At 38.6% G+C, this 14,717-nt stretch overlaps 3 protein-coding genes across 11 annotated transcripts; 2 read left to right on the top strand and 1 right to left on the bottom strand.

Annotated features, from left to right (window-relative positions):
* The first annotated feature begins 246 nt into the window (after window positions 1-246).
* On the top strand, window positions 247-7,213 carry LOC137245280 (protein transport protein Sec24C-like). 8 transcript variants are annotated; one of them, XM_067775669.1, is made up of 11 exons: window positions 250-592; window positions 1,042-1,180; window positions 1,242-1,719; window positions 1,784-2,010; window positions 2,071-2,300; window positions 2,358-2,674; window positions 2,728-3,015; window positions 3,075-3,253; window positions 3,309-3,442; window positions 6,041-6,425; window positions 6,485-7,207. In XM_067775669.1, exons 4-5 carry the CDS (start codon window positions 1,865-1,867, stop codon window positions 2,240-2,242), a joined length of 318 nt encoding a protein of 105 aa, XP_067631770.1. In that variant the 5' UTR covers window positions 250-592; window positions 1,042-1,180; window positions 1,242-1,719; window positions 1,784-1,864; the 3' UTR covers window positions 2,243-2,300; window positions 2,358-2,674; window positions 2,728-3,015; window positions 3,075-3,253; window positions 3,309-3,442; window positions 6,041-6,425; window positions 6,485-7,207. The 8 variants fall into 8 exon arrangements, with proteins under 8 accessions (XP_067631773.1, XP_067631771.1, XP_067631772.1 ...); XM_067775668.1 differs by having other exon boundaries at window positions 997-1,180; XM_067775667.1 differs by having other exon boundaries at window positions 971-1,180.
* A 728-nt stretch (window positions 7,214-7,941) lies between these two features.
* On the top strand, window positions 7,942-9,088 carry LOC137245279 (complex III assembly factor LYRM7). The gene is made up of 5 exons (XM_067775663.1): window positions 7,942-8,071; window positions 8,354-8,458; window positions 8,518-8,661; window positions 8,729-8,810; window positions 8,868-9,088. Exons 2-5 carry the CDS (start codon window positions 8,438-8,440, stop codon window positions 9,017-9,019), a joined length of 399 nt encoding a protein of 132 aa, XP_067631764.1. The 5' UTR covers window positions 7,942-8,071; window positions 8,354-8,437; the 3' UTR covers window positions 9,020-9,088.
* On the bottom strand, window positions 8,359-14,507 carry LOC137245277 (peptidyl-prolyl cis-trans isomerase sig-7-like). 2 transcript variants are annotated; one of them, XM_067775661.1, is made up of 3 exons: window positions 10,907-14,505; window positions 10,505-10,760; window positions 8,359-10,449 (listed from the first exon to the last, which is right to left on the bottom strand). In XM_067775661.1, exons 2-3 carry the CDS (start codon window positions 10,650-10,652, stop codon window positions 9,095-9,097), a joined length of 1,503 nt encoding a protein of 500 aa, XP_067631762.1. In that variant the 5' UTR covers window positions 10,653-10,760; window positions 10,907-14,505; the 3' UTR covers window positions 8,359-9,094. The 2 variants fall into 2 exon arrangements, with proteins under 2 accessions (XP_067631762.1, XP_067631761.1); XM_067775660.1 differs by having other exon boundaries at window positions 10,505-14,507.
* Between the last annotated feature and the right edge of the window lie 210 nt (window positions 14,508-14,717).

The raw sequence follows: 14,717 nt of genomic DNA, 5'->3' as shown, positions 1-14,717 counted from the left end.
TAATAAAACCGCACTGCGTTTTTTTAGCGCACGCATACAACCGGCGTTTTTTGCCTTACCCAAATAAGCATGCGTTGCGACAATGTAAAGCATGTGTGCAATAGTCAAATCTAAATGTCACGCAGAACAAAAATTGGAAATCGAGTTAGGTTTTCACGCAGCAAATTAAATTTGGGTTGCTCTCATACAAGTTGTATGTGCATGAGAAATTTTTGACAGAAAATGACTTGCATCCCTGCAAAAATCGTGTGACCAAAAACGCACACAAACACACGAATTTTTGACAGGGGTGACGATTTGGAATGAAAAATTCTTCAAATGAAATAGCATGTTGACAAATTTAGCTTTCCCACAATGTATCGTGCTCTCTCGTACCTATTATTTTTATAGGGATAGCAAAATACGTAATTTTTGCGTGCAAAAAAATTCGCCATTTCTAATTCAGCAGAGACAGCAAAACATTTGGTGGTCGAAAATTTTTTCAATTTTGAGAGTTTTAAATGGAATATCTCCGGAAATATTTAAAATTAACAGGGAGTTCTCCAGATCACATATATATATATTTTAAAGCTCGCAAACTTATAATTTAAAAGTAATTTGGTGTTAGTTTGCAAATTTCTATACAAATTTTATATGTGTATACGTATATATATGTGGCAGCACAGCTTTGTAATGTCATCAATAAAATATATGTATATATATATATAAATATATATGTGCATGTTGCTACAAAAGCGCGATTGATTTAATAAAAACATTTATAATAAGTGAAAACAATGCAAAAATGAAATGTGAAATATACAAAAATGCAATTTAAGTTTATCGTTGCCAATTTATATAGATATGTATGTGGATTAAGGTTTTGAAAGATGTGTAAATTGTAATTTAAAGTTCTATAGAAATTTGCCAACAAATAACTTTTAAATTATAAGTTTGCGTACTTTAAAATATATATATTTGTGATCGGGAGAACTCCCTCTTTCATTTGATACCAAGTTTTACCCCGAACTCGGGGGGTGCTATTCTAAAATTTTCCCAAAGTCTTTAATATGCAATGATTTTTGCTGTTTATTTCGACAAAAATTTTTGATTTGATTTTTGTGCTCATCGAAAGAATTCACAATTATATAGCACCATGCCGCGAATTATGATAAAAGGTGGTGTGTGGAGAAACACTGAGGTAAGCATTTGACGCGACTGGTTACTCTTGGCCGTTTATTAACTAAATTGATAACTTTCAGGATGAAATCCTCAAAGTAGCTGTAATGAAATATGGCAAAAACCAGTGGTCACGTATTGTATCACTGCTGCACCGCAAATCTGCCAAGCAATGTAAGGCACGCTGGTACGAATGGCTTGATCCTAGCTTAAAGAAGACAGAATGGTCACGCGAGGAGGATAAAAAGTTTTTGCATTTTGCCTAATTAATGCCAACACAATGGCGTACAATTGCGCCGATTATTTCAGAGGGTTAACTGGCACCAATTGTTCACACCAAATTGTTAGGTACAGGATTCGCCACGGGTAGGTGAGTTTGGCAATCACAACCCCTTGAATCATTTTGGTCGGCAGGTATGCCGCGGATATATTCTTGGCACTTGTTATTGATGGCTTTTATGATGCCACCAACACAACCTGGACAGACGCCAATGCTCAGTCAACCACCCAACCCGTGTCAACCCCCAATACCCGGACACGTCCGGACCTCCTGGTTATAATGTATGCTAATACAACTAATAATTTACAAATTTGCTGATGATTATTTTTGTGTTATTTTCTTTAGCAACCACCTGCACCTGTTACTGGTAAATATCAACAGCCGCAACAGTATGATCAAGCCCAACGCCGTTTAGATCCCGATCAGATGCCAAATCCGATAAGCGTTATCATTGAAAATCAAAATAGCGCTGGTGGTGCATTTATTACTAATGAACAGGGTTTATTACCACCATTGGTGACCACAAAATATGTGGTAGAAGATCAGGGTAACTCCTCGCCACGTTACGTTAGGTATCGATAATCGAAATTAATGTTTTGTTTGGCAATTACATTGATCTTTCTTCTTTGCAGGTCGACTTTGTATTGCATACCTGCAACAGCTGATTTATTAAAAACAACAGCTTTGTCAATTACACTTACCGCCTCACCAATGGCACGAACGGATGAGGGTGAATATGAGCCACCCATTGTAAATTTTGGTGAATTGGGTGCAATTAGATCTAATCGTTGCAAGGCTCAATAGAAACTTGTAGATGCTGGTCGTCGTTTCCAATGTCTAATATGTAAAGTAACAAGAGATGGTAAAAAAATACTTTCACTTTTACTTGTGTTCATTGATCCATATTTTTTGTCAACAGTGCCAACTGCATATTTCCAACATTTGGGCCATACCGTACAGCGTGTCGATAATAATGAACGTCCTGAACTTGTATTGGGTACATGAGTATTTGTGTAAAAAATGCTTGGGTACCGATAGCTCTCATGGTAAACCTCAACTCATATCCACATCAATGCCTCGCATTCAATTGGGTTCACGTAGTATGGACAAGCATATTGTTGATTCCAGTGGAAAGGCCACAATTTCAAATGATGGGGCAACCATTATGAAACTATTGTATATTGTGAATCCAGCCGTAAAACTCTAGTAGACATCGCCAAATTTCAAAATGCTGAGGTAAGTTTTTTGTTATATTAGAATGTGTAGAATAAAAATGTTTCTCTTATCAGGTCGGCGATGGCACCACTTCAGTAGTACTTTAAGCAGGTGAAATCTTATAACAAGTTAAACCATATACTGAGGAAGGCGTGCATGCACGTATCATCATTAAAGCTATACGTAAAGCATTATAATTATGCATAACCAAAATATGACATGGCTGTACATGTGGAAGCGCCAATCAAAGGAACAACAAAGTGCTTTATTGGAAAAATGCTCTGCCACAGCAATGGTCTCCAATGTCCAAGAGTATCAGAAAATTGTTAATGCTGAATGGCGTCTCCTGTACAATAAAATAGGTAAGTAAGGCGCCAATGTTGTGTTTTCTAAACTACCAATTGGTGATGTTGGTACACAGTATTTTGCAGATCGTGAAATGTTCTGTTAGTGTACCAGAAGAAGATTTGAAACGTACAATGAAAGCTTGTGGTGGAGCTGTTATGACTACAGCTAATGATATTAATTCAAGTGTTTTGGGTCAATGTGATTACTTTGAAGAACGTCAAGTTGGTGGTGAACATTTCAACATTTTCCAAGGTTTGATAGTGGGTTTGACATTAACTTCATTTTTATAGTTTATAATTATTTAAAGGTTGCGTTAATGCTAGAACATATGCATTGGTTTTACGTGGCGGTGCCGAAAAATTTTTGAAAGAAACTGAGCTTCGTTACATGATGCTATAATGATTGTGCGGCGTACAATTAAACATGATTCTGTTGTTGCTGGTAAGTCAAAATACAAATTGAAAACAATTTCTAATCTTAAATTGTTAAGTAAAATTATGAAAAGATTGTGTCCAACTCCGGAAGAAAAAACTATAAAATTTGTGTCAGTGAAATGATAATTATTGCTTTTGGTTGTTAGTTTTGAGGCATCGTCATCGAGTTCCTTCTGATCGTATATGCCGGTTCTTTTGCATTCTTTTACATGCATAAAGTGCCGTTTAAGCCTTCCTCACCCTCTCCTCCACGTTGAGCTTCCATGACAGCTTACTGTCTAGGATCATTCCTAGATATTTTGTGCAAGGTTTCCCCGTAGGGTCGCCCCTCCTAACTTAGGCCTGGTCCAATTAGGGACCTTGTACCTCTTTGTAAACAAGACCATATGCAATGTCATCTGCGTAAACCGTAAGTTTTTCTGGTCCCTCGTAGAATCCCCTAAGCAGTTGGTTAGTGACCAGCGTCCACAGCAGAGGTGATAGCACCCGGAGTGCCCCTGTCCACTAATTTCGTGGCCGCGTACAATCCCCATTGCGATGTAATCTTACTGCAGTTTAACATGCAGTCGATCCATCTGGGTAAGACTGGATGTACTTTAACGTAATTAAGACCATCAATAATCGCCCATTTAGAAAGCCCCGGCAATGCTTAAGAAGACTTCTAGAGCATATTCCTTATATTCCAGGGCTTTTTCTATGCTTATTACCACCCTATGCAATGCGGTGTATACTGACTTGCCTTTGGTGTACGCCTGTTGTGTTGTAGAGAGCAGCTTTTCATCCACGTTGGACTTTATGTACACATATATCAGCCTCTCAAAGGTTTTGAGCAGAAATTATGGGTCTATAATCTTTGGGATACACGTGACCGATCTTCCCCGCCTTTGGTAGGAAAGCTACACGAGCAGTTCTCCAAGAGTGCGGTACATGATTCAGTTTATGCACCCAGCGAATATTATTTTAAGCCATCCCACGACCGCCCTACTTGAAACTTGTAGCATGGCCGGACATGTACCATCTGAGCCCGGCGATTTCACCACCACTACGAAGTCCTCAGTAGTGTAATTAGGCAGCATATATGAATGCAGCTGTCTCCTTACCATTACTACAGCTCGCACCCGTCCTTCCGTTTGCGCATAGTAAACGCCAAATCCGCGCGCGCTAAGTCCAGAAACCTTTCCTCCCGATGGAAGCCACGGCTCCTGGATCAGCGCGTTAGGAGGAGGAGTTCGCTCGACGCCACTTTACTGTGTTGGAGGTTTATCTGTATGACTCGCAGTACCAATGGGCTGCTTGTCCCCCTCCAGCACCTTCATCGTGACGTCGTCGTCCTCCTCTAGCCCTTTTGGTTTAGAGTGTTCGAAGCCCCCTTCAGCCTCTTGTACCTGTTGTGCCGGGTGTTCCTCTGTGCGACTCACAGCACCATCTGGCTGTTGGTCCCCTTCTAACACATTCGGGGTGACGTGGGCTACCTCCACCTGTATTTTTTCCCTTAGGCTTTTGAGGTCCTTTTCGACGTCCACCGTGTTAGGACTTTAATACCCGCGACTTCTTTTCCTGAGTCGCATATACATTTTGCCTGTACCTAAGGACATTTTTCCAAGCTGCGCGTACAATATATCCTCCGCCTGCTTGTTTATTTGGAAGATGTATAACTAACCTTCGTCCGTAGGCCGAGATACAGTAAGGACCTTCGAATCCTGTGTCGGTATGTTCGGATTCTGATTCTGCAAAAGTCGCAGTGTATCCTCCGACTTCATCACGCATGGTATCCATACCTTTACTTTTGTTACCTTGGGGATTTGCGCTTTATCCACCATCTCAAAACGAGCGTTCGTGCCCTGCCTTTGGAGGTTTGGAACCACTTCCTCCAGCCATCGCAAGCTCGCGATGTCGCACGCTATCATCTTCATACCATTATACCATCCCCCGAATCAAAGGTTGGAAGGAGCTTACTTGGTTATTCCCGCATCATCTTAAGCATTAAGCTAATAAGTTCCTTTTCTACAGATCTGGAGATCGGTTAAGACCTCACACCAACGACGATTTTCGTTACAATTGCCTGTGCATGCTCTCCAAGATGTAGATCCTGATCGAAAGTCACACCCAAAATTTTAGGGTGTAAGAAAGTCGGTAGGGTAATGCCATATGGTCGACATTTGGCGCGGTCATGTTTTAAATAAGGTCACCGATGATTTGGTTGGTGACAATATCACGTTTCGCGAGGCGACAAAACTGGAGAGATTGGGGAGATAGCTGTTTATTTTATTACAAAGCTCATCGATGTAGGAAACAATAGCATAGGCGTAGAAGCAATAGTGACTCCTGGTGGTAAAGGTAGCTATTGATATGTAGAAGTTAAGCAGAAGTTTGAATATGAGTTTTTTTAAGTTATAGCAAAAAAAGCGTTGAGGATTTTTAATATCTTACCAGGTACCTTCGTACATGTTTCTAAGAATGAAGAATACCTATTCAAACTCAATTTTCACCAGGACAAAGCCGCTGAGACTCCGCTATACTTTAGCATACAATACGTTACCCCATTTTAGCACAACTATCATTTTTTGATTTTATTAAATTTTATAAAATGTTTCTTCCTCTACAGTTCTATTTCGGTATTGGATGGTAAATATGGCTTTCGCATTTTCTCCATCAATAACTGTGAAAAGGTGGAAGAAATCTATGCGTGTAAATCTCACATATTATCTTGGTCGAGCGTTTCTTCAATAGCTCTCTAGTGGTGATGGTGACAGCAGAGAAACCCAACTGTTTACAAATGTTACACCTCAAAAAGAATCAAAATATCTGCCATTGCGTCTACGACTCAAATACCCACAGTATATGAATGAATCGATTGCACCTAATTGTCTGCCTAACGGATAGCATACATATTCATCAAATCGAAAATATTGCACCAAACGAACTGGGTCTGAATACTGAAACAGTACACATATTCAAAATCGATGAGGAGGCTGTGATGATGGTATAGGGTGAGTTGTAGAATAACATACGAAAACCACTTTAACCCATCTATATATTTGCATTACAGCTAAAGCTTTACAAACAGCAACAATTGCTGGCGCCAAGCAATTGGAAAAGGCAGTGAAGCATTCATCACACTGTACGGATGGTGTAAAGTTAGAAACTGCTGTTGTAACAGCTACCACCGACACAACGGTCATCTCTACTTCGCCGAGTAGCGGATCGTCCGACTATCTATCGAAGACAGTATAATCATATCTTTTGCCAACACAGGTTAGCGATGTGCTTGCACAGGAAAAGATTTCGATTGGAAAACAAAAACCAATTAAGAGAGTTTATTTATTATTAAAGTATCTACTTTTCTTTATATCAACAGTATTAATTTAAGTTGCAATATCACGTACATATATAATAAGGGATGATACGATTGCTGTCGGAATTAGATTTGAAACCAATCAATACTCCTGCTAAGGGTTGTAGAATTATTGCTTGAATGATTAGATTTAGAACAATAATAAGTCTGACTCAATTAATAGTCGTACATTTTTAACTTCTTCAATTACGAGAGCAATCGGATTCCACGACACCTTTGAATATTCTTGATCTGAATTTCTACTAAGCTTTAAGTTGTAGATTATTCAAATAATTGGAGTTTTTTCTAAAGCTTAATATTATTTTTTTGCTCGCTTAGAAGAGATTTTAATTGGAAAACAAAAACCAATTAAGCGAGTTTATTTATTATTAAAGTTCTTCTGTTTTATATGAACTGGATTAATATAAGTTCCAATTTCATGTACATATATAATAATATTGAAAATAATAAATGAAAATTCAATTTTTTTGGTTCATATTTTATTCATATGGCTGCTCCAGGTAAAGTAAATCTGCAGGTAAAATTCACGTTATATGGCGGTTATATAAATGGTAAAACCGCAGTAAAATTGATTGTCAAATGGCTCGAAAATGTAGAGTGAAATGACGGAAAAATGACCGCCAATTGACGAGCATTGTGACGTGTATGAGCAGCACAGTGCTATGCTCACATCCTATAAGTGGGAGCGGAATGCACGATCACATTAATAGGAACGAAACGGAAAATTTGGTCACAAAAGTTCATCACGCCAATGCAAACGTGACTATGAATATAACCGCTGTAGAAAGTCACAATGACCGTAAAATGACTAGTAAAATGACGTGGAGCGTTTTTGCAGGGATGTTATGCATTTGTGTAAACAGCCTTAGAAGTGAAATTTTTCCATGTTACACGTGTGGCGCTTTATATTTTGACCCTAATTTAAATAAATTTTGCTTTCCGTGTGTTTCCGCATTATTACAGGCTACAAATCTTCAAGTATTCTTATTTTCGCGGAAATATATGCAACTATTTCATCTGTAAATACTACAAAGTTTTATTAAACTATCAAATGCAACTCATCTTGAAGTACTCTTACGTACCAAAAATGCAACTCTAGACCTGAGATTTGCATCAGGTGAGCGAGGATGTTAGTAGTTTTGACGTTTATCGCTTAGTTGATACACTTCTCTAGGTACACTATCACAATTATAGCTGTCAAAAAGTGAGGCTATGTTGTTGAAATCACCTTTATTATTACATCATGGTATACCCTATGTCGTCAGCTGATCTTGTCATGTTCATAGTGTACAAGTACAAGTGTGTTGACTTATCTGTCAAGCATTCTGACAGGCACTCGCTGGATTCGGAATGACAGCGAATTCAAAATGGATACCATTACCGAATGCTCCGAATGATTGAAAAATTGAAAAAGTCCATACGATTGGTAGTCAAAAATGTTGTCGTTGAGACTAAAAATGCGACTCTAGACCTGAGATTTCCATCAGGTGAGCGAGGCTGTTTGTAGTTTTGACGTTTATCGCTTAGTGAACACACTTGGTATAGGTACACTATGGTCATGTTAGGCAACTTAAAGTAAATAATTTCTAGCACCAACTCTAAATTTAACTAAATGCAAAAATAAAAATTTTATGTTAATTAATCAAGATGTCGCACCTTCGCCGAGAGGTATGTAAAAATAAATTGGTTTTCTTAATGAATTTCGCTAAATAAATAGCTGCCAACAGGTTTTAAAAGTATTTAAAACCTTACATCGTACGAGGCAGATAGTCTTTCAAGGCGATAGACAAACATTGGAAGCTGGCCGTAAAGAAATAAATAATAACTTTCGAAAAAACAGAAATGAAAGAAATGAAGATGAAATAAAAAAGGTATCTGCATTAGTTAGTTGCTAACAAAATTTGCATAACAATAATAAACTAACATATACATATATAGCTGATACAATTGGCGCAGGACGTCAACAAGGAATTGCGTACTAATGTTATTCAAGCTGTACAAGAAAAGGAAGGCATATACCGTAAGTGAAAATTTATATACAATTTCGAATATTTTTTCAATGGTTATCAATAATTAGGATTGCGCTTAACAGAGGAAACTACGCGTTTGGATAATGTTCCATTTAACTCGAACGCTATATTCGAACATGCGACACCACGCCATTATAAAGGTAAAGCCACTGGCGGATGTAGTGAAGGAAAAACTGCTGCAAGCGTTAATCCTAAGTAAATTTAAAACCTTCATATTGCCATAAAAGAAGCTAGCATCATTCATAAACAGTCAGTTGAATACTTAAAATGTACTTTATTTCCTTCGGTTTCTTTCACTCTTGTGTGACTTTCTTTCACTTTTTTTCTTCTTTACTACTTTATGTTTACGCTTCTGCCGTCGCTTTTCATTGGAGGATGAAACACTAGAGCTGCTACTCTCTGTGCTTGACGAATCACTATCCGCATCGCTGCCAGAGCTATCGCTGTCATCACTACTGTACGCGCTTGCCTTTTTAGTGCGTTTCGATTTAGAGTTTTCTCTCTTCATGCTCGAACTTCTTTCAGTTTTCTTTTCCTTGTAGCTGTTATTGCTTTTATGCTGCTTTCTTTCTCTAGATTGGTCAGGCCTGTTGCGTCGTTCCCTATCCTGAGATAACTTTTTTGATAGGTCTACACTACGACTACGTGATTTTCTATGACGATCAGGCGATCGTCGCCATTCAGAAGAATATTTCTTTGAACGTTCTAAACTATGACTACGTGATTGTCTATGACGATCAGGGGATCGTGTAAATTTACGTTCATCTGTATACCGTTCATTTCTTACTCGTTTACTGTCATAACTAGAAGAACCCTGATCTCGATTACATATGTCTTGTTCCTTACGTTCATATTTCTTTTCACGTTGTTCACGGTGACGTTCCTCTCGAGCCAAACGACGTTCTGTTGAGCTAATGTGTTTCATACGCTGCTCTGGTTTGCGTTTATAACGTTCGTTGTCTCCTTCCCTTTTTTGTTTTCTGTCAGCTTCTTGTAAGTTATCAAACTCACTGTTCGTAAGTGAACCTTCTACACCTCGTCCTTTTCCCCGCCATTTTACTTTAGCAACTGATTGAGAAAAGTCCACATGTATACGTCGATCATCAATTAGAACATTATCCATTTTAAAATACGCTGCTTCGCATGCCTTCTGATCTTCAAATTCAACAAAAGCATATTGCAAGGAGTCTCCCGTTTTTCTATCTCTTATAACTTCGCAATTCTTTACTTTACCAAAACGACTAAATATGATTTCTAAATCATCATCGGTTGTGACTGGATTCAATTTACAAACGAATAATACATTTTCTGGTGGTGCCATTTCAGCATCAGGTAAATCTCCAACAATTTCAAGTATTGTAGCACGTGCCTTTGCTTCACGATCGGCAAGCATTTCCTGTAACTCTTGCGCTGTCTTACCATCCGTATCATCAATATCTTCATCGGCTGCAATACGACCATTTTGTAGCCGTTGAGGTGTGGGTGATGGTGAGCGACTTGGTAATTTCAAATTGCGCGGATCTGGAAACGGATCTTCCAATACAACGGTATGCGTTATGCGAATATCTTGATAAGGGCGAAAGTTTTCATCCACAATAGCTTCATTTAACTTTCGTAACGTGTCATGGCCTAGAAGAAATATGTAATAAGCCACCCCATATATTTTAAATAAAAATCATATTACCTTCTACAACTTCTCCAATAACGCAATGCGCACCATCTAATGATGTTAAGTTTGGCGCTAATGTAAAAAAAAATTGCGATCCTACTAAATTTTTACCAGCCGAGACCAATGATAAAAGCCCAGCAGAGGCGTGATAAATTTTCGGCATAGTTTCGCTTTCGAAGAAACGTTTTGATACGCCATCCAGTTCACCCCAAATGGAACTGCCACCATTGCCTGCACCCGTAGGATCGCCTGTTTGTGCAATGAACCCGCGCTCAATTGTATGGAAAAGATTGAAGTTGTAGTACTTAATTTTGCACAGTTTAATAAAATTGAGGCACGAAATTGGTCGTTCATCAACAAATAGATCAACAGTAATGTCGCCTATTGTGGTTTCTATTACAACAGACATTTTCTTACCCGAAATTTTTAATTTAGCAAGGATCGTACAGAACGCGTACAAAATCGAAGTTTTTGTTAACTTTCTTGCTAAATTAATACATCGTGTGGTGACATTAATTACAGGGTGACGGTATGCTCGTTTTTAAGTTTGTTTGAAATATTTTTACACTTGAAAAAATTTTTAAATTATTTTTTTTTATTTCCATATATGAATTGTTTCTTTGCCAAATGTACGCTGCTCAATCACATCAATTTCGGTAACGTTTTACAAGTCGGTGCACCACTAATTTTTATCAAAATTTATCATAAGAGGTATTAAAAGCTGAATTTCGACCACCATTTTTAGAATACGAAAGCGAAAATTAAAAATTGTATTTCTGTCGAAAGATATTGTAACGATTTTTGGCATATTCTGCTTATTTGCAACATTCTGCTTACGTTCGTATCGCTAAACTGTTAATAAATCACTCCAAAATTCTGTATAGCAAAATAGGCTGCATTAGTCTACTTAGGGTATAGTACAATTATATCTCACAATTAAACTTCACTTCGCACCTGATAGCGTGTTTAAATCAAACTGATTTCTGACTACTCAGCTTGCTCTGCTTTTATACTCTCTGTTGCCTTGTCCGCATATTTTTCCAAATGTCTAAACGTTTCTCTTTCTAGATACTTGTGTATTTGGAGTTTATAGCCTCTCGCATTGGCATATGTGTGTGGATATGTGCACTACTTCGGCTGATGCTTACATGTGTTTATGAGTATCTCTCCGTTGCCTTGTATGTATGTGTGTAGATGATTGATTTGTTTACGTACATACTGCTTAGTATCGGCTTATCGATGGTAGTATCGCTTAGTGATATTAATATTCGTCACAATATTTACAAAAAAACCATAAAAGGATCCCGAGAGGGTCCGAATATGGGGCCCGATCCATAGTTTGTTTTGCACACAATACCTTTCTTTAAAAAAATAACCCTGGGTGGTTCGAAGACCGGTTTGGGGATCATAATTAAATGCCATTGTGAATGAAACAAAGTGTGTTATCTTATTTGTCAACTGCATGACAGGATGTTCAATATGGCAACTTTTTAGCGTTTTGACAGTGTGTTCAATATGACGGCGCATAGGGCCGCATATCTTCAGCGGGTGATAGGAAGAGATACAGAATGAGACAGCGATAGTCAATTACAAATCAGGTGATCCAATCACTTTTTTTTTCGAGATTTGATTGCATGGAGGAGGACCTTCTTATCCTTGAAAGTCCCAGTTCCAGGTTATTGTCCAATGCATAAAATGATTAATTTCTGGATTAACTTTCTGGATTTAACTTTCTTTGTAAGTAATTTTGGCTCCACTAGTACACAATGGTAATACCAACTGGCCAGAACCATGTGTAGCAGCTTGCTATTTGTATTTAATTATCCCTGCTTTGTAAACTGGTATTTAAAATGGCACCACGCCAGGTTATTTTCAATTTGGTTCGGTTTTTTCATGGCACCACGCCAGGTTATATTCAATTTGTCCTAAGTTGTTAATTATCCATTAAATTATTTTAATTATTTTTTATATTCACTCTAGTCAAGTGTACATGACTGTACATTGAAATATGAGGATATTTTCTATCCCGTTATATGTCCTCGGTGCAGTTATATGTATGTTTGTTATTTTTTAAATTTGTATTTATGTCCAATTTAATTTGGTAAAGGTCTTTAATTTGTTGATATTTTTTCAAATCTTCAAAATCACAATAGTTTAAATTTTTGTTTATTTTCAATTTAAGTTGATATTTTTGTCCAATTTCTTTTGTTTAAATTTTTTCCTCAAAAATCACTTTATGGTTGTATGATTCAGTATTACATATATGTAGAAGTCCCGTTTTTTGTTCCGTTGATCCACGGTGGCGTTATGTATAATCCGGTAATTTGTCTTATCCAAGAATTAATGTCAAATTTGGTATATATAATTACTTAAATTTGATTTAAAACATATGTATGTCCTTGTAAATAGTCCAATCCTTTTAGCTCACACCTTTAATTTTTATGTTGTTTTATTTTAGTATAGATAGTTCATTTTATACTGTAGCCAGTTTAAGTGAAATATGATTATATGTACATGACTGTACATTTATGTATTTGGTTAAATTTTTTAATGTTCCGTTTGTCCTCGGGGAGCCTATTTCCCGGGGGACGACAACATGGTCCCCCCAGATAACGTACAGAAGCTGGTAGCTCACTGCAGAAGAGCGAAACTTCCTCTAATCATAGGAAGCGATGCTAACTCCCACAATACGGAATGGGGCAGCAGTGATACCAACCAAAGGGGTGAGTGTTTGCTAGAATATATAGCCAGCAATGATTTAAGTATATACAACGTCGGGAGTAAACCGACGTTTGTTACGAGAGCTAGGGCAGAAGTCCTTGATATAACGCTCGGCAACAACCTAACTGAGAATATGATCGCGAAATGGAGGGTCTCAGAAGAACCCCCCTTTCGGACCACAGAATCATAAGGTTTGAGCTGGGCGCTGTATCGGGGCAAACCAACCCTAGAAGAAATCCCAGGAAAACAGACTGGGACAGCTACAAAAGTATTATAGAAGCTAACATAGATAGCCTTAAGAGTAAAGGCAGAGGTACCAATTGTACCGAGTTAGAGAGCAGGATGGAAAGGGCAAATCAAATAATGATAGATGCCTATAACTCCAGTTGCCGTGTCTCCTTGATTAAGGGTAAGAAGGCAACCCTCTGGTGGTCTTATGACCCGACGTTGCTAAGGAGTAAAGTCAGGAAACTCTTTAACGAGGCAAGGAGAACCGGCAACTGGGAGGAATACACCCAGAATCTAACTAAGTACAATAAGGAGATAAGAAAAGCAAAAAGGGAAAGTTTTAGAAATTTCTGTGAGGGAATTTCCAGCACGCCTGCAGCGGCAAGGCTACACAAGGCCCTAGCCAAAGAGCAGAGACAGACAAACCTAGCAATTAAGCTCCCAGACGGTACCTATACTGAAACGGTGGAAGAGCGAGCGAAGGCCTTGCTACAAGCGCATTTTCCTGAGGACTCCCCGCAAGTACCGGAAGCTGTATTTCCCAGAGTTAGACCAACCCCATCGGACTGGCAACTAGCCAACTCCCTCTTCTGTGAGGCCAGAGTCAGATGGGCAGTGGAATCTTTTGAGAAATACAAATCTCCGGGGATGGATGGCATCTACCCGGCGCTGATGCAGCAAGGGACACAGATCATCCCACATCTCGCCAGGATCATGAGAGATAGCCTGGCACTGGGATATATACCCACGATGTGGAGAAGAGCAAGAGTAGTTATCATAAAAAGGACTATTCACAAGCAAAGTCCTTCAGACCAATAAGTCTAATCTCCTTTGTCTTGAAGGCAATGGAAAAGATAATAGACCAAGAAATCAGGTCGAACGCCCTCAAAAGCTGGCCCCTACATTATAGCCAGCATGCCTACAGAGCGGGTAGGTCCACGGACACAGCTCTGTACCAGTTAACATCTGAATACAGAGGGCGTTCGAAACAGGGGAAACAGTGCTTTGCGCTTTCCTTGATATAGAAGGTGCCTTTGACAACACATCTCACGAAAGCGTAAACATAGCACTGGTGCCAATCCAGAAATGGATTGATAATCTACTCCGCACAAGAATCGCTGAAGCTCAAGTAGGCAGCAGCGCAGTTAAGGTTATTACAACGAGAGGGTGCTCCCAAGGAGGTGTCCTGTCACCCCTTTTGTGGAGCCTAGTAGTGGATGAACTCCTGCAAAAGCTATCAGACAGTGGCATAAGATGCCAAGGATATGCTGACGACATC

Source organism: Eurosta solidaginis, chromosome 3 (assembly GCF_040869045.1).
Source record: "Eurosta solidaginis isolate ZX-2024a chromosome 3, ASM4086904v1, whole genome shotgun sequence".
In the NCBI taxonomy this organism is placed as follows: domain Eukaryota; kingdom Metazoa; phylum Arthropoda; class Insecta; order Diptera; family Tephritidae; genus Eurosta; species Eurosta solidaginis.
The sequence above is the reverse complement of the archived record's forward strand: the minus strand, read 5'-3'. Positions and strand labels throughout refer to the sequence as shown.